Source organism: Tiliqua scincoides, chromosome 4 (genome assembly GCF_035046505.1).
Source record: "Tiliqua scincoides isolate rTilSci1 chromosome 4, rTilSci1.hap2, whole genome shotgun sequence".
NCBI classification, from domain to species: Eukaryota; Metazoa; Chordata; class Lepidosauria; order Squamata; family Scincidae; genus Tiliqua; species Tiliqua scincoides.
Genome location: NC_089824.1, coordinates 19,473,329 through 19,493,123, shown reverse-complemented (window position 1 = coordinate 19,493,123; position 19,795 = coordinate 19,473,329). Strand labels below are relative to the sequence as shown.

The 19,795-nt window shown below is 43.4% G+C and overlaps 1 protein-coding gene across 1 annotated transcript in view; it reads right to left on the bottom strand.

The window, feature by feature from the left end:
* Positions 1 to 19,795, bottom strand: part of CSMD3 (CUB and Sushi multiple domains 3) — a 710,986-nt gene that overhangs the window by 41,957 nt on the left and 649,234 nt on the right. The window contains exons 58-62 of the mRNA XM_066624387.1: positions 15,855 to 16,028; positions 12,396 to 12,578; positions 9,732 to 9,908; positions 4,062 to 4,241; positions 1,003 to 1,176 (exon numbers count right to left, since the gene is read on the bottom strand). Coding sequence (XP_066480484.1) covers positions 1,003 to 1,176; positions 4,062 to 4,241; positions 9,732 to 9,908; positions 12,396 to 12,578; positions 15,855 to 16,028 — 888 coding nt within the window. The remainder of the gene's footprint in view (positions 1 to 1,002; positions 1,177 to 4,061; positions 4,242 to 9,731; positions 9,909 to 12,395; positions 12,579 to 15,854; positions 16,029 to 19,795) is intronic.

The following is a 19,795-nucleotide window of genomic DNA, read 5'->3' as shown; positions in this document are numbered from 1 at the left end:
GTGGCCTCAGAGGGCAAAAACGTTCACTTCCAGTTCCACAGAGAAAACCAGTAGTGACATTTTTAAGGCCTTCTGAGGGCCAGGTGAAAGTGAAAGGGCCAGGTGAAAGTGAAAACATCACTTTCCTCCGTGAAACTGGAAGTGATATTTGCCCCCCCCCCCGGCCTTTACAAGGCCTCCAGAAGGGAGGCAAGTGGTGGCAGCTCAGTTGGGGGGGGCAGCAACTAGGGGCAGCAGCCTGTAGTCTTGGCCCCGGCCACTACCGGGGCCAGGATTGCCACTGATTAACACCAACAGTTTTTTGTTTCATCCTATTTTAGGGTACAGCATGGGCCTATGCATTAGCTCTTCCAGGGTGCACAGAATCCAGATTAAACAGCATCACTCTTCCAATGCTACTATAGGTATGATGTTGGTGATGTTCTAAGTGAGGTGCAGAGGTTAGGAGCAAACTGTGAAATTGTTCAGTTCCTCTTTAGCCCAAATTTCTCCCACACTTCCCACGCTGGGCTTACCTGCATTTATATCCGCATGGATATTCACAGAGGTTAATGCTAGCCAGGTTTCTCTTCCCTCTGCACATCTCTACTTTTAACCAGATTGTGCATCTCAGTTTCAGACCCTAGTTTCAAATCCTGTTAGAACAGTATTCAAGGTTATGCTAACTGGACTTGTCACTCCTAATGAGCAGCTTAATTAAGGGGACAGCCTGTGGGAAAGGCTGGGGAGAATTTGTGCTTGAGAACAAAAGAGAGGATGGGTCAGGAAGGGAGTGCATGGACTTGCAACCTGCTTATCAGTCCCTAACAATGGTTAAAAGACCCCCCAGCATGATGTCTGCACCACTTCAAAGCATAGAAGAGATATGAGAAGAATCCATTGTCTAGAATGCATGCCCTCTAGTGCATTATCAAAGCATGCATTATATGTGTCTTTTCTGAAAGTGGTCATTTAATGGAATCAGCTGTCAGCATAAAATGTAAACATCAAAGAATTACTCACGTAAGCACTGAGGTACTTCGCCACTCCATGTTCCATTCCCAACACAGGTCAAAACAGCAGGGAAAGATAGTTCATAACCAGGCGAGCAGACATAGCTAATACTAAATCCCCAGTCAAAATTTGTTCCTTCCTGTCTTCCATTAGAGATCTGGGGTGGAGTTGGACAGGTAACAGCTGCAACAACATTACAGTCATTAGGCACAGCAGCTGCAAATGTCCCCAGAGTCTATAGTTACGAGGAGAACCGTATGTGCTAATTTAACATTTCGGGAGGATGGTATCATTTTATGCAGAATCACTGGGATAACCATGTATCCATGCTGCTGCTGCCATGAGATACCATGTACTCTTTCTTCACATCTACTATGTGCCATGCATACTGAAATGTAACCTGCCAGCAGGAGAAATAAAATTGCTGCCCAGAACATAAAATCTCACTCGCCAACACAACTTTACTCATTTGGCATGAATTTTTATTTACTTTTACTTATGATTTTGCCTTTAATTTTTATAAAACCCAATAAATATGGGCAAGGTACATTAAATAACTGCTGAATGAGTTCTTTCCATTCTCACTTGCAAGGAGCGTCTCTTTCTGAAGGTATAAGAATGTAAACTATGAATGAATTACTTAAATACTCAGGGAAAATGGTTCTGGATTTATGTTTCTGGATGAATTATGTACAAAGGTATGGGCTTGATAGGTAGATACATGCAGTTCATAGTATATGAATACTCAAAGAGTAGTAGATGGGAATAATGATGTCTAATTGCAGATTAATGTTTTCTGGTCTCTTAAGATAGATGTGAGGGGGAGGGTAGACTCAAGAAGCTTCAAGGTGTTATCACCAAGCAAGTCTAAATTTGGGCAAAATACTATGGGTGGATCACTGTTGCGAGAAAAAAAAAGAATGATTAGGAATTCTGTTTCAGGCAATCCTATGTTGAAGCTGAAGATACAATTTTTAAATTATCTTCTGCCCTTTAGACAAAAGGATTCTGGTGCCAGGCTGATTAAAAGAAATGACAGTGATATGGAAAGCAGTGCTGCTAACAGGGGAATAACACTTGCTTTGTATATTGTGGGTGGGAAAACAAAAAGTCAAGGGAAAGAAAAAAGAGATAGAATGAATGTGAAATGACATAAAGGAAAAGATATGAGGGATGAAGAAAGAATGAGAGACTAAAGGCCATTATGTAGATTTCTGATAAAGGCAGGGATCCTGGTTGGAGAGGTCCATACTAAAATAGGCTTGCATGTGATATTGGAAACATCACTTGCAGACCTGGGGCAAAGCATGTTGTTATACTCCTCCCTAGTACATATGTTCTATCTGTTCAAATGAAATTGTTCAAGGGAGTTAGATAGAAGCAAGAGCTACTCTCAGGTTCCTACAGGTATACCTATATGATACATACATTTTTGATAAGCACTAAGACATCTTAAGTGTACTTCTCTGAAGAAGTAATGCATGAAGTAACTTGACAATGATTATATGAGCAAACAAGCAGACAATAATGAGTTAAGAGAGCCTGACAGAACTTAGCAGCAATCAAGCAGGAGTTACTAATGAGTGTGGGAAGGTATATGTCAGAATGAGCAGAAAACTGTGCAAGTGAATAGAGAATGAAAGGTCTGGATGAACAAAGCTGAACTCATAATGATCCAGTTTTATCTGCTGGTCATTCTACAATTAGAGGGCAGGTACTCACAAAAGACTTGCTTAGTTCTACTTAAAGAAGCAGAGAAAACAAGTGAAATGACATGGTGATGATGCCCTTGGATGTTAGAATTAAAAAAAAATGTGAAGGAAATAAAACATGTTTACTGATCACACAATATAATACTACAAATAGCCTAATCCAGCACTTCCCAATCTTTCTGGCCTTGCAATACCCTCAGAACTTGGAAGTAAATGGCAATGACACGGAACATGTCATGTTGTGATGTCACTGCCACTTACTTACAGGTTACAAGGCCTAGCATGAGCCCAAAAATAGCAGTAAGAGAATCAGTGCAGACAGGAGGGCTTTCCCAGTGCATAATTTTCGTGCGCTGCAACTCTGTCCTCTGCACCGAGCCTCCTGCCGCTGCTGGGAGTCTCACGCCGTAGTCTTCCATAGCGAGACACAGAATTCTAGCATATTCCAAGGCTACCTGTAAAATGTGCTCAAACTCTGCATTTCATGTCTAAAATATGGGAAAAATGAGAAGGCAGAAAGATGGGGGGGGGAGAGGCAGAGGTGTACTGCAGCCTAAAGTTGACTCCAAACATTTCTAGACCCCCAAGGGTTCAGAGGCAATGATGAGACAAAAACACTTGCCTCTCTTCCTAAGAGGGAGAGTATGGAACCATCCATAAAGCATTACACACACTTCAGCAGTACTTTCACACTATTGGAAACCATGATTCCAGCATTGATCTACATAGGATTGAAATGCCTTCATTCCTACCCACTAGCCATGTAGAGCTATGCACAAGAAACTCTATCAACCTCATGCTTTCATGCATGCCTGGAGTTACCAAAATGAGGTCTTCTCAAGCAGGCCACAATACATGAACAGTACAGTCTATAACAGAGGTTCTCAAAGGGGGGCACTGTGATACCCCAGCTTGAGGAGCTCTGTTTTTGCCCCTTTGAGGCAGGGAGAGGGGAATGCAGTGACATGTGCCTCAGGATCACGCTGCTGCCATGAGCGACAGGGGCTTTGTTTTACTCACCACCTTCAGCAGTAGCCTCCCAGGGGTGTCGGGAGCCCTGCAGAAGGTTTAGCCCCGCGGAAGATTTTCCGAGGCTTGGGTACCCCTGGGAAGCCTTCCTTGAGGCTCCCCACACCCCTGGGAGGCTGCTGCTGGTGAGTAAAATGAAGCCCCCTGCTGCCCCTGGCAACAGCACAATCCTGGGGATCACGTCGCTGCATTCCCCCCTCCCCTGCAAAGACTTACTGCTGCTCCCAAACTCCCAGAATGTTTGGGAACTGCTGCTGTATAAGCATGCTATCTCAAAACACATGGTTAGTGAGACCGTAATACAAATGTTACATATTTAAACACTACCTTTACATGTAGGAAGCATCCCGCTCCATGTGCCATTAGTAGTGCAAGTACGAATTTTGGAGCTGTTGGATTCCATGGTGTACCCAGGTTGGCACATATAGGTCACATTTTGTCCAACAACGTAATCATCACCATATCTCAGGCCATTGGCTGGCACACCTGGATCCCCACAACTTATTACTGTGGGGGAAAAAGTTGACAACAGATGGGAAAACATCAATGCCACTGCATCATTCTGAAGGATAAAAAGAACATGTGTTAAAATTAATCAGTTTTAGCATAAATGTGAGAAGTGTATTTGCCTCTAATGTCAGAAGGCCAGCATAGACATTGGCTAAAAGAATGACAAACTTCAATCTGTATGCTGACTGCTTTGCAGTGACTAAGGGCATAATCCTAACCACTTATGTCAGTGCTTTCCAGTGCTGACATAAGGGCAATGCAGTTCTGAGGTAAGGGAACAAACATTCCCTTACTTTGAGGAGACCTCTGTCAGTGAAACCCAACTGCAGGATGCAGCACATGTCCCATTGGCACCGCTATGCCAGTGTTGGAAAGCACTGACATAAGGGGTTAGGATTGTGCCCTAAATCTATAATTCCTATAAATGTATTATTGTACTGATCATGCAGCTTTATATAAAGAACAGATGGCTGATTCTAATGCATGGTACAAAATACAGCACATTATTAACACAGTGCTGAAAAAACATGAAATTTAAGATGGTTAGTCTTTGGAAATAATGTCCTTGAGCAGTATAAGCTCCATGAGCAGCAAGACCTTGAGAACTGACAAGCCAAATCAAGCCAAGCCCTTTTGGGTGGGAGCCAAAAGAAGCCAGCTCTAGCTCTTTCCCTGAGAGGGAAAGGAGCAGTCTGTGATAGGAGACAGCATGCGGCCAGAACATTTCAGCAGACCATGAGAGAGCCACCTGGACTGTAGATTGTTCTTGAAAGATACAACTTATTTGCGATTGTAAAAAACCCCTCGGGGATTTAGAGAAAGCCTGCCTGTGTAAACTGCCTTGAATAAAGCCAAAGGAGTAATCCAATGGCCAGAAAGGTGGTATATAAATACCAGTTGTTATATTATTATTATAAGTTCCTCCATAGTGAGAGTTGCCCCTCAGTGTACATTTCTGTTATCAGAATGATTTCCCACCAAATGCTTTGAATTTGGCAATGAAAGCTTTTTATCAGGTGTGCTCAAAGATATGTGTAACAAGCGTGCATGGGGGAGACTGACTGTGTGCACAGAGATCTGAGTCAGGGACTGCACACTTAATGTACTGGCATGACAGGAGAAGATGGAAAAGGATATAGGTGCAACCAATATAGCTTTATTATGAGGATAAAAGTACAATAACCAAGAAAGAGAATCAAAAAGATAATGAAATGCAGGGCCCAGTCCGATCCAATTCTCCAGTGCTGGTGCAGTTTTGCCAGTGGGTTGAGTGCTGCATCCTGTGGTGGAGTAGTAGTCACTGGGACCTTCTCAAGGTATGGGAACATGTGTTACCATACCACAGGGCTGCATTTTGGCTACACCTGAGCTGAAAAGTTGGATAGGATTGGGCCTGCACTCATTTAACACACTCATCCACACAACTGAGCTCTAGGCATCAGTAGTTTCTAGGAATGCAAAAAGGAGTGCAAAAGCACCAAGGTTTCAGACATGGTGCAAGATCATGGCTTGGGTCTGTGTTCCCTGCAGCTTGATCCAGGGCTGTAAGCAAGGAGTACTTTCTTGCAGCAGAGAAATTCATCTTTCATACCACCTCATTTCTCACAACAGGTGTCCCAAGCCTCAGAAATAATAATCAAAGTGATGATTCTCCTTGTTCTCAGAGGCCTTGATAGATTAAAGTGTTAAGGGGAACCACAAGTTGGAGGTCTGGGACCAAGATCTGAGTCTCCTCCTTTAAACCATAAAAGACAGACCAAGGAGTCCTGGACTCCAGATCTCACTCACGGTACTCACACAAGACCAAAGGATAAAGGGAAACAAGCAGATCATGTGTTGTCAATTTGACTCCACAAGAGACATAGATGTTAGTGGGGCTTGGGGGCAAAAGGTGAAGGGTGCCAAAGGCCAAGGTAACCTGCTGAGATGAGGCTTGCATTGTTGCAAGGATCATAGGGATAGTTTGCCAGGGCACAGTGATCTCAAAATTAGGAAAAAAGGGAGAGATGGCCTTTAGGCAGGAGAGCTAGGCAATAACCATAGCTAGTTTCAGTGAAGGAAGGAAGGCAAGAGAGCTAGAATTGCTTTCTCAGGAGAAAGCTTCCTGGAAAGTGGTTGAGCAGGCTGATGTCTGAGGTAGTGCTGAGGGAAAGGGTGAGGGAAAGAAGGAAAAAGGCTGGAAAGAGAGGAAAGTGGTTGGATAGCTATGTTGAGTGTTGGCTGATGTAGCAGTTCTTTGGTCGCAGAGGCAGTGGAGGTGCTTGATGCTACATCAGAGCTTCACTGAACAATCCACAAGCAGTGGCAGAAACACCACAGGCACATGGGTAGACAGTAACACGAAGAGGGATTTGGCCTTTTTTTTTTTTTTAAATAAATAATCACAGGACAAAATAGAGACTACTGTAGGGTGAACTCATCAAGCACTGCTCTTTTGATGGCCTTTGATAGTTGGAGATCATTGCCTTCTATTGTTTTGCACCCTGAGGAGGGTACAACACAGGAATCCATGATCACTTCACAGACCTGTCTCAAGTAACACATGACTGCATTTGCAATGAAGTTTGACCAGCTTAGTTGTTGAGGGAAGGCAAGGTTAAAGGCACTCTTTTGTGACCTCTACTGGTCTTGTGTACCTTGAAGTCAGGAGACTCCTAGGTTGTCACCTTGATTACAGGTATGAATTTTCTTACCAGGTGGAGCAAAGATTCTTTGAAGCCAGACAGCAAAGTTCTAATGAGCCAAAACTTGACATTTCCCTTAGAGGCCTGTGGGAACCGATGCTGTATTGGCATCATCCCAGGCAAAACAACACAAGACTGAGCCATGCACCATGTATATGAATGTGTCAGGCAACAGGTACCTTATGTGCCAATACTTATGTGAAACCATGTTTGACAGGCGTCTATACACATATCCCAAGTATTGTGTGCTGTAATGGCTTATCGGGGAATGAGCTCACTCTGCACAGCAAGGTCACCCAACCTGGAGCTCTTCTGCAAGGCTCAGGACAGTGTCTAGTGATGCTGCTGACCCTTCTGATGGAAGCTGTGGTTTGAATGGAGCCTGGCCAACTTCTCAGTGGCCAAGGCAGTTACAGCAGGGTATGCTGAAGAAAGGAAAGAAGTGGAAGAGGAGGGTGAATCCTTAGCATGATAGGACCCAAAGACCCTGAGACTGGCTGATAAGGAGCACAGTAGGTTAGAGGCCAGGGCAGAGAGAGATTGGCCAGATAGTTTCAGCAAGGGTACATGGTAGGGCACACAGTGATGCTGAGTAAGGCAGCTAGTGGAGGAGAAAAAAGGTGGCTAGAACCCCTTCCCACAAAGTTTCTAAGGGGGGGGGGGAGATGATGCCAAAAATCACTGACAGCAATTGGGCTTCACTTCCTCAAAGGTCCTAGGAGGGATGCAAGGACTCTGGGGGCTGCTCTGAAACCCCAAAAGGGGACACCTCCACATGGCTTTTAACTCATCCTTTAACCCCATGCCCAATCACAAAAGCAATGCTAGTGCAAAAATATGTACCGGTGCAAGAACTGGAAAAGAGAAAGATTTGCACAAGTATTCATGCAGCCCTTGCTTGGTGATCAGTATGGAAAACCTGGGAAGAAAACTTGGTTTTGGGCAGTAACACGGGGCCAACGGTGCAATAAATAACATGCCCGTGTTTGATTCTTGCCTAGCATGCTGTGTCTTTTTGTTTAGGGTAGCTCAGTGGTAGCGCACATCTGTAGAAAGTCCCAGGTTCAATTCTTGGTCTCTCCAGGTAGAGATAGGAAGGACCCCACCCACATCCTTGGTCTGAAGGGAAACTTGAAGAAAGGGATTGTTTGGGGGGCTGAATAAAAATACATATACTGATGATGGAAATGGCTTTGAAATATCTTGGACATATCTTGTCCACTTCTAAACTTTTTTCTCGACTGGTATAATTTGTCTCCTTAGTCAACTTGGAGTCATGAAACTTTTAAGCCAACTGTCATGAAAGACAAGCCTTTCTTAGGAAGAACCAGTGGCAGATGCTTTTGTAAAGCAGATCGTTGCTAATATTCTAGGATGCTTGGCTGATGTTCCATCAAAGGGAATAATGACAGGAGATGGTCTCCTGGTAGCTGAAAATCTCTCCAGCTGTTGAAGAAGTATTTGTTTGCATCCACTATGCTTATATATTTGTAAATAAAGCAAACATCAGGAAAAAAGCAAAGATCAGAAAAATATAACAATACAGAAATTATGTCACACATTATACATTACTGTAATTGCAACATCACATATTATCCCTTTTATAATGCTATACAATGAAACTAGTTTTTCTTTTTTTCTTTTTAAATATATTAAACAATCATTTAATTCAACCGAAATCAATAAGCTGATCTGGAAACCTAGCTTTAGTTGATGCTAATTCAGTATCTAGAAATGGAATTCTAACTGTTAATTGTTCTTAGATGCAGCAAATGACTACTCAAGGCTTATGCCATTTCTAACTTTCTTCATTTTTTAACTTCTGCTGCACAGACTTCCTTTTTGCAGTTCTGTCCCCAGAGGGCTCTAGTGGCATGAGTACCACTTTGAACTTTAGAGAAGGATCTTTAGAGAAGATCTAATGATCAAGTTTAATATTTGCATTATACCTACACTGTGAAAATAGTATGCCAAAAATAGGAGGGGGAAAATTCTTCCAAGCATCAAATTTCCAGATCTCTTTTTATATAACATGAATAGTTTGTGTGGTTATCCAAAAAGATGCAAAGATTACAGTTAGGAGCAATAAATTAATAGATAATATAAGAAGAAAATGATTTGAAAACAAGCAAAAAGCCCTGAAGGCACAGAGGAAATGAATACAGAATGCAGCCATTTGGAATGTCAATAGAACAGCAACTGAAATGTGCCTAAAATGACTAACATTTCAATTTGTTCAACTCAAAATCAATCCTCCTGACCGCACAGGATTGTAGATAAGCGGCCCAATCCTGACTAACTTCACACTTGACAATGCAGTGGTGGCTACTGTTGTATCCCACTTGGGGGGGGGGTTAGCCACTGGAGGCCTCCTTAGTTTCCTCGATTCCCCCAGCAGCCACTATGGGTTGCAGACCTGCGCCAGGTTCATTCAGCCCCCTACCCATCCAACCCCTTGTGCTGGTTTACCTGCACTGACAGATGCCTAGCATCCATCTGTGTGTGAATCCAGTTGCTTGCTACTTGTGACAGTGGCCAGGCCCTGCGCACTGGCCTAGTCTTGTTTGCAGCAGCCATAAAGCTGTTTACTCTAGCAGAACATGCGTTCTAACGGCGGATAGAATTGGGCTGTTAAGAGTGCAAATGATTATTATGCATTCTTACATGGGAGTAAGCACTGTTGAATCAATAAGACTACTTTTAAATAAATATGCATAGGATTGTGCTGCACAGGGAAAATTTTCATTTTTTTACAGTGCAATGAGTAAATGTTTAGAAAGAATGTTTCTACATAAACACATACTTGTGCAATTTGGTAAGGAGCCAGACCATGTTCCATTGGCAGTACACTGTCTCACAGAAGGTCCAGACAGGATGTAGCCTTCCAAGCAGGAATAAATGACTGAACTAGAAAACGTTGTGCCGTCTATCCGAAATACCTTCCCATTGGCTGTTGTTCCAGGGTTACCGCACTGCACAGCTAGAAAGTCAAATATAGAATTGCAAAACATCAGGACAAGGACATAAGCAATGTTAAAATCTAGAAACCCTACTAAAAGTTCCTAATGATATTCCCAATATTTCACTGTCAAGTCCTCAAGGCTTCTCACTTAAGTCCTCCAGAGTTTCAGCTAAGCACGAACTTTTTCATTTGCTTTGCTTATGTTTTAGGTGGAATCTGGTGAAAACCTACAGTCCCATCCTAAAAAACGTCATCCTACTGAAACTCTTCATGTTCCTTGGTATTCCAGGCATGCTTCATCTGAAGACGACCTCCCAACTGTGTTTCAAATTAAGCTTTAGATGAAATGCTGGCAGTCTAGTTCCTACATAACCTGAGAAGGAACTCTGAAGTGAAACCAGACCAGAAAGATGCATTTATATAATGTTGGGGAAAACAAATAGTTTAATTTTAATTACTCTAATTATTACATTCAGTGCTGCTGTAGATTATGATCTCTAAAATAACTGATCCTGAATGGTCTTTATTCATCATTTCAACCTCTGGCCACATCAGAAGGTTATCAAAGACTACTGTGCATTATATTAAAAACAGTGGCAACTCCTTCCCACATGTAAATAGTTCCATTTTATTTAATGAGCCCATTCAAGTGATTCAGCCTTGGTTCTTATTTAGTCAGACAAATAATAAAATACATGCATCTCTCTGTTTTTTTCTCCTCTGCTTATGTTCTTAGAATAATTTTATTTTATAAGATCACAGCCAGTTTGAAAATTTCCAAGTTCAGTGCCCAGCATGACATTTTATATCACTAAACATCTTTTCTTTCATTTGTTTTCTTTCTTGCAGTTCAATATTTTCAGGTTATCTGAGGTTAAGGGCCTTTTCTTTTTGCTCATGTGAACTTCAAACCAGATTACAACCTAGGCATAAACCAATTGTTTTTAGCAACAACTTATTGCTGTGCCGGTATAAATATTTCAGACTAAGGCGCAATCCTGAAAGGAAGATGGGCCAGCGCAAGTCCCTTGAGCCAGCCCAGAGGCATTGCAACTGTGCCATAAGGCACGCTTCTGCCACCGAGGAGGGAGTCAAGCATGGAGAGAGCCAAGCCCCACAAGAGGGTGAAAAAGGTAAGCCCACGCTGGCCGAGTCAGGCCTGTGCAGGTGTCGGGGGGGGGGGGAAGGGGGCGTAGGCGGCGTTCTGGGGTAGGCAACCCCGTGGGCGGGCCACAGGTGAGCGGGGGGTGGGGCCAGAATCCAGCACTTGTGCTGGATTCTAACCCAGCCCTGGGCAGCCCAGAGCAGCTTTAGGCTGCTCTGATCTGCACCACCTCCTGAGGTGGCACAGATCTAAGTAGTCCCATTGGGGCTGCTGCAGTGTTACCCAGGGTAAGGTTAAGGAATTCCGCTTGCCCTGGGCTGAGCCTCAACTGGCCCCAACCCCATACTGGGCAAGCCAGCTGGCCTCCCCGTTCCAGTGCAGGTTAGAATTCGGCTGCCCAGCAGTTATCACTGATCATACTTTTTGATTCAGTCATTTGAGTTATGCCAACAGCACATGAATGTGCTTGTGTGTTATAGCATTTTGATTAGATTAGTTTATTGGAGTAATTTAATTGTATTTTTTACTGTTGTTTTATTGGGTTTTGTATGTCTCTTTATTGTACTACAGTGGGCCCTCCTTATCCATGGGGTCAGCACCCACAAATTTGATTCAACATGGGTGCCAAGCCCACATCTGGAGGGCTTGAAGGACCTCCCGGACACAACTGGAAGTGCCTTCCTATAGCACTTCCGGGAGGTGTTCTGAGGGGCAGGGAGGTCGCGCACAGCCTCCAAGACACTTCAGAGAGGCACTTTCTGTTGCTGGTGTGGGCCTCCCTGCAGATTTAATTATCCAAATTCGGTATCTGAGGAGTTTTCTGAGAATGGATCCCCCATGGATACCGAGAGTCCAATGTATATTGTTAGCTACCTTGAGCATTTTTTTTAAAGGTGGGATGAAAATCTTATAAATAGTCAATTACAGGTTGAGACTAATTATTCGTGGGTTCCTTTCCAAGCACTCAAGTGGATAAAAAAAATGCACTATAGCAAATCAATTTAAAGAACAAAGTTTCTTTGCTCCAGTGACTGAAAAACAGCCTTGCTGACCTTTTGATTCTAAGATAAGAGTCATTAAGAAGACAATCCATCAGCACTTCACTCAGCCCCTCCCTTCACCAATGCAAAATGATCACCTTTATTTCACCTGCTGGGGGAAGGAAGGGATCTGCAGGAGAGAGAAGGATTGATGGATTGTTAGCCTGCTGCCCTCTCTCTCTCTCTCTCATTAAGGAGGCTGTTGTTAAAGGACTGTTCAGTTTTTAAAACTGATTTTAAAGGGATGCATTTTTCCGCTTCTCCAGGGATCAGCACATTCTTTCTCATTTTCAGGGGCCATTCGTGTTGAGTCAAATCCGTGTATAAAAAAATCCGTGTATAAATAGGCTGGACCTGTACCTTTACATTCTGGTTGTCTTCCTGTCCAACTTCCGTTTGCCAGACAAGTTCTTTCCTCTGTTCCATGAAGGTTATAGCCAAGTTCACAAGAGAATTGCACAACACTTTTAATTCGAAAATTGCTTTCTCCTCTAGAACCATGACCTGGGATTCCTGGATCCCCGCAAGATCCTGCAGCGTCACCTAGATTTTTTGGTACAAAGATTATTTTCATGAAGAATAAACAATGTGCTAGATTACACTGTTGTTTTATAAAGATAATATGGGAACTGAAACTGATCCAAAACACAAGTAAGTAAGCATCTATAAATAATGCAACAATAGAAGATAAGTAACAATTCTGTAACCAATGCAGACAGAAACATGTAAGATTTAAAAACACAGATTGTGCATTTTTCTTGCAATAGTTTCTTAACCTGGAATGTTTAGCATCCCATAAATTTTCAAGTGGATTGTATACAATGCTTTTTTAAAAGTGCGTCTAAACAGAAAATTTGACTATTGCCAGCTGCATTCCTTAAGCTCAGAACAATGAAATCAGTCCATGCGGCCCAACACAGGACTCCTTGATTCTGCACCGGCTAAAGAGCCACCACAGAATCGAGCAGCCCCATTGTGGGGCTCTTTTCCAAAGCTGGGGGAGGGGGATGAATACCCCCTTCCCCCCGAGGAGCTGGTGGCTGCCTGGCATGCTCAGGATGCCACAGTCACCATTTTGGCGCCGCAGGAGCCCCGCACACCGGGCAGTTCAGGATTGGGCTGTCCGCCTCTTGAAGTTCAGTGACCAGGTATGTTGCGGCACCTTTTTCAGATACTTTTCCTGAATACTCTTGGCCTTCTCTACCAGCACCAAAGAACAGCTTTTTAAGCAAGGCTCTTCTCACAGTTCTTGCTATGAAGGGAGGAGGAAATTTTCTGTCATTACAGTAGTGTTGATTGCCTTGGAGCTATTGCACAGACAACCTGGGCTAGTAACAGAGTCGGAAAGAGGCCTGCATGTATAAACCAGAAAGGTTGCTGTCTCTGAAGTAGTAATCTCTCATTGTACTCTATAAAAGCAGTTAAAGTAGGTATAATCTGCTTGTCATTTTTTAATGAAAATATTTATGTGTGCCTTTTTATGATCATGCTGTAGATCAAAACTTGTGAAGATAGAATGTCACGAAGAAGGCATATCTGATGCTTTTCAATTGCATAAAACCTATATTATTATTATTATTATTATTATTATTAGTAGTAGTAGTAGTAGTAGTAGTAGTAGCAGCAGCAGCAGCAGCAGCAGCAGCACCAGCAGCAGCAGCAGCACAATAAAAGTGATTGCCCCAGGCAGAGTAGCTCTACAAAACATTCCAGCTAAAACCTGAATTACATACAGAATGACAATTACATTAATTTTTCTGTGACTTGGGAATGTAAGTGGAACATGATTTAAAATAAAAATAACACACGTGGCAGTGTTTAGTACATCAAATATTACTGATATTGATCAAGGTCAGACTCAGCTAATCAGAAAATACTGTCTCTTATCTCTTTACTCTGTAAAGTGAGAGAAACAGACCACAGACACTGCTTTTTGCTATGACAGAATCTTTAAATAGCTTTCCAAAAGTGGATCAGACTCTAGCTTGTCTTATGTTTGCATTCTCATTTTTTTTTTTGCTTCAGTTGTCTATTCATTTATGGCCCAGTCCTTCTAGAGACTAGCACCAGCCAAACACCCAGTCTGTTGGTGCAAGCTGCACAAAGCAGCCATAAAATGCTTCGCAACAGCACAAGCACCTATTGCATAGCAGGAAGGCTGGAGCCTTTCTGCATACATTGGCAGATGTCAGGAGGTCTGCTGGAGCAGGTAAGCCCAGCACAGGGGGTTGAACGGAGGAGGGGGAGAGTGGAGAGGGGGTGGAAAAGAATGTGGGTGGTCAGAACTGGGAGGAGATGGGGCTGGGATGGACAGATCAGGCTTTGGAGGTGGGTGGGTTTAGCGGTGGTGGCACATGCCAAGCCTTCTTCCCGGACTTGATCCACCTGCACAGAGCAACACATATTTGGGCTTACCCCAAGGAGACCTCCAGCAGCTGAAAATCCCTCATGGGATGCAGTGGAAACCACACCAGTGATTTTTGTAGGATTTGGCTGCTAATTTGCTTTTATTCCATTGTTATCTTCATTCATTCAGAAAATGGAGTCTCCTTCATTGTAGTCATTCCACAGACTATCTCAGGGAGAATATTTTTATTGTAAAGAACCCTGGTGACTGCACTGCACCTCTTCTGTAATGTGTACATGACATGATGCATCTCTTTGCAGCACTTTACATTTCCCCCTAGAACTTAATACCTCTTAGTCACAAATGCAGAAGAAGTTAATATATTCAGACCCCCCCCATTTAGATTGTGGTTAAGGTTACAATCCTGTACACACTTACCTGGGAGTAAGTCTCACTGAACTCAGTGGGGCTTACTTCTGAGTAGACATGCACAGGATTGTGCTGTAAATCTGCTCCTTGTCCCTGTTGAGCCTTATCCTGGTCCAGCTAGGCTGCTATTACCTGCATAATAGTATGATTCACCTTCATACTCAGATGCCACACCCAGCGTCCGCAGAAGGAGGACGCCCTGCCACTGGAGGTGTGAACAAGGGCGGGGGAGGAACCAGGGGTGAGAAGGGGTAGAGCCAGTGGAGCTCTGCTCCACCAGATCCTGAAATCCATGTTGGGTCAAAAGGCCCAACACAGAGTCCCGGCAAAATAGCCAGCAAAGACTTGAGAAGCCTCATTGTTGGGCTTGGGGCTTTCCCTGGGTGAAGGAGACAAGAGTCCCTTCTGGCTGTATCCTGGTGCCTGCTGGATATAGCAGTAGCTGTTTTGGCACCACTGCTCCAGCTGGTGCTGGGAAGCTCAACTTTGGGCTGTAAAGCCCATAATATTAATTTTTTAATATGAGTTTTGTGCCATATACATTATTGCAGAAATATCTTCAGAATGCTGTTGGAAGCCCTTCTGCCACAGATGCTATTTTTAAAACAAGTAGTATACCTGTTATTTTACCACGAATGAATACATGACAGACTTTACATCTATACTGGGTAGGGGTATCAATCAGTCTTCCTGAATATTAAACAAAACCAAATCAAGATAAAGAAATAATGATGCAGAAGCACTCCATATGGAATTCAACACCCTTCTCAGGAATATGTAAACAGCATAACATAAATATTCATCACCAACTGGCCACTAATCCTATCTCACTAAGCATTTATCCTTCACTCTAAATGTGATCAGAGATTTCAGTTTCCCACTTGGCATTCCTTGAAGCGTAACTTAGCTGAGGTTGTAGCCAAACTTCTGAAAAATGTTTAGTTTTCAGTTCCTGACCTGAAAGGCAAACAAGTTCCAGCTGAAACTAAAACAAGCTCAAAATTAGTTCCAAAAGCACATTCAACATACTTCAAGTGTGGTACCTGAGCAATGAGGCATAGATCCACTCCAGTGTCCATTTAGCTGACATGTTCGAGAGGACTGGCCTATCAAGGACCGTCTTCCTGTACAGGAATAACGAACAGTGGATCCAAATGTATATTTCTCTCCAGACATAATCGCATTTGGGGGAATGCCAGGATGACCACAGTCAATCACTATGATGCATAAATATTGGAGATAAAAATTACATTAGAATCACCAATCAACATTTTGTTTTCCTTTGTCATAACTACATTTTACAATTCTTAGGACTAGTAGTGTTCAGAAGTAAATAGTTGTTCAGCCCTTTTAAAAAATAAGACAACAAGCTAATGCCCCATTCTTCTAAATAAACTTCTGTATCAAAGGAAAATAGCAACACATCTTTGTAGTGGTGTATTCTTTTACTTAATTTCATTACCATTCTGGTTGAAATCTGTGTAACAATATTATTTTGCAAACTGAATTATATATCATGTGGTATGGTATTGTGCAGTATAGTATAGCAAGTACCCTAAAAAGTAAGAGACATTTTAAGAATAAATAAATGGAAAAGAAAATCCTGCTTTTAGCTTAACATGGGAGTCAAAACAGATGTGACATTAAATGTGTGTTTGCTTCCTTACTTAGTTTCCTTTCCCTTTTTTGTTTTTTTAACTCGGCAAGCTTTTTTTCTTTCTTTCATCAAATGCACCATTTGACAGTCACACTTCATTCAGGATCAGGTTCCCCGCTGACTTTCCAATTGTGGATCAATTAAACTAACATTTGCTAGGCAGATAAAAGGGACAGAACTGCTTGGAGATAGAGAAACTAGCAGCCTATTGCATCTAAACTGCTGTGAGAACTGGGCTTTGAAAAAAGCCACGACCAGACTAGGATCCTCGATTTGGATGTCATGCAAAACTATTATCTGGACTAACTGTGATTAGTGAGTCATCTTCAAACTGAGCTCAGTTATTAACTTCAAACAGTTAGTAGGAAGCCCCAGGAAGCCCAATCAAACAAACCACAGTTAGAACAAACAAACCATGATGTGAACCAGGCCACTGAGTAATTCCAGTGAGCTTCAGATGGAGATGTTTCATGCACTAAGCCAATGGTTCTCAAGCTTTTCTGGCTCAAGGCTCCACTGATTCTTGTGGCCATTAGCCATGGCTCCCCATTACATCACCACACCTCAGTTACCCCCAAAATGGGGATGAAGGTGTTATAATTATACACTAGAAATAAAACAAAAAAAAAACAGCTGCCAGCACTCTGAGGCTACAATCCTAACCACTTACCTGAGAGTAAGCTCCATTGAACAAATTAGGACTTACTTCTGAGTAGAAGTAGTTAAGATTGTGCCCTGTTTGTTAGCAGCACACCTGGAGGATTTTGGAAAGGGGGGGAGGGAAGATAAGTGATGAATTTGCTAGGGGAGGGGAAGACTTTGTTTTGTGTGTATCTGCTAATTGCAAACTAATGTGAAAATGAGACCCAGATTTGGCTGCAATCCTAACCTCACTTTCCTGGGAGTAAGTCCCATTGAACACAATAGGACTTACTTCTGAGTAGACCTAGCTAGGATTGTGCCTTTTGTCTTATAATAGCAGCCAATGTGGGAAGTATCCCCCCCCCCCCAAAGGAGGCAAGGGGAAAAAGGGGGGTGGCTGAAAAGAAATGGGTATTTTTATTTTTTAATCAATTTTTGGAGACAAAGCTTGACTCATCAAGAGCGGCTTTTTTTTTCTTTTTTGAAGGGGGAGGAAAAAGAGAAAAGTTAAAAAGATCCTTGGTTAAGCTGGCACAGACCCCAAGCCTATGCAGGTCTACTCAGAAGTAAGTCCCATTTGAGTCAATGGGGCTTACTCCCAGAAAAGTGGTGGATACGATTGCAGCCACACAGAGCAAGATTACAACTCACCCCAAAGTAGATGGGGGCTGCTCACACACATACACCCCAACATGCAGATGCCACCCCTATTCCCCCCAGGCAAGATGGAGGAATGCAGGCTGTGGCATTTGGACACCCCCCCCCCAAACTAAGAGCAGGCTGGGGTCTCTCCTTCCCAAGTGGAGGAAAGCGCTGCTCTCTCTAGGTCAGGCTCACTTTCCAGCTTGAACCCTGCCAGGAGCACGCCCTGTGCTGATGAAATGCAGCACCTCCACCGCTGCCCAGCCAGCCTTCTCTCAGTTTGGTGTGGAGGCTCCACTACCTCCCCCCACCATGTTTCACATGCCCTCCCCACCTCACACTGCCCCACCCACCTTGTCCACAGCTGCAGAAAAGCAGCAAGTAGGGAGGCAGCACGTGCAGCTGAGCTGAGCTGAGCAGCTGTGGCTACCTCTCTCCCCAAGATGCCCCAGGATGCCCCTGGGGACCAGCCTTGCCTCCCTAGGGAGCCCTGACGCACAGATTGAATACCTCAGCACTGAGCAATAACAAACCTGGGTTCGTCACTAAATGTATACCGAGGAATGAGTTGTAGTCAGCTTTTTCTCCTGCATGATACCTATTTGTGTGCTCATGTGTCATTCTATGTGTGTTACATAGTGCGCAATCCAAAGAGCCCGCTCGGCCAGTGCAAGTTCCTTGCACCGGCTGATGAGTGTCACAAAAGTGCCATAAAGCACTCACGCCACACTTGAGGGACAAAGGCTGGCACAGGGGCATGCACTGGCCTCCCAGCGCCAACGCAGGCCCTGGGCAGGGTGAGTTCATGCCAGCCGAGTTCAGGCAGTGTGAAAGTCTGGGAGGGGGCATGGGAGGGCGAGGAGAAGGCAGGAAGGAAGCGTTTGGGGGCAGAGGAGGGCAAGCGGTGGGCAGGACAGTGGGCAAGCAGGCAGGGAGCAGGAGAAGGGGCCAGAATCCAGCACTTATGCCAGCCCCAGGCTGCTCAGATTTGTGGCACCGATTCAGATGGTGTGGATCTGAGTAGCCCCAATGGGGCTGCTGCAGTGTTACCTGGGGTAAGTGGAATTTTTCCACTTGCCTGGGGCTGGCCTGCAGTCAGCCCCTAACTTGGGCTAGATACCGTGCAGGCCCCAGCACCCTGCCTGTTCATTTTCTTTTTGTGGCAGAACCCCTCAAGTAAACTAGAACTTTCCTTCTAGACTTCACCAGTGTGTGCATTCATTTGCAACTGCATACACAGAACGGTTATAACACTCTGAATGCAATGATACAGAAAAAAAGAGGCTTAAAACACTGTAATATAAAGACAAGGATGGTTTCATGGCGGCCATGCCAATACTTTTTTTTTTTGGCTCTTGAAAGAACGGAATCAAATTCTGCTGGAGACGGAATATTATATATGTGTAAAAATACAGAAGTCAATTATCTCTAAGGGCAACATTTCCAAAATGGTTTTAGCATTCAAATGTCTGTTGGAAAGTGTTAGTAATGAGGGAGCACGACTAAAGTGATGGCAACGCTATGCTGTTTAGGCCAACCACCACCTATTCAATGAGAACAAAGGCAACAAGGGGACAGAACTTTTGTTCTATTACACAGAATGACATTCACATGGATAAATGATGTTTTTGAATAGAAAAAGGCCCCCTACGCCCAGTGTTGAAAAGACGCAAAGAGCTGCTGAGATAGGCGATTGAACTTTTTTTTTCCCCAAACAAGGTTTCATTATACTTGCTTTGCCTAGCAGACCAAAACCTTTTCATAGATTGTTAGTAATATGCAAGATGGTAGCTTTCAAAATGTATATAACAAAACAACTGCATTCAACATTATTTTGCTACCAACATTATTCCAACTATTAAGACATTGAAAGCACAATCCTATGCATTACTCAGAAATAAGTCCCATTGTGTTCAATGTGTATAGGATTGCAGCCTGAGACTATTTAACATATGTGTATCCTGCTAATTCCTCCCTAACTGGTAACTAAATATATGCCCTGTGTGCTCAGCCAAGAAAACTCTCCCAGCAACTCACACAATA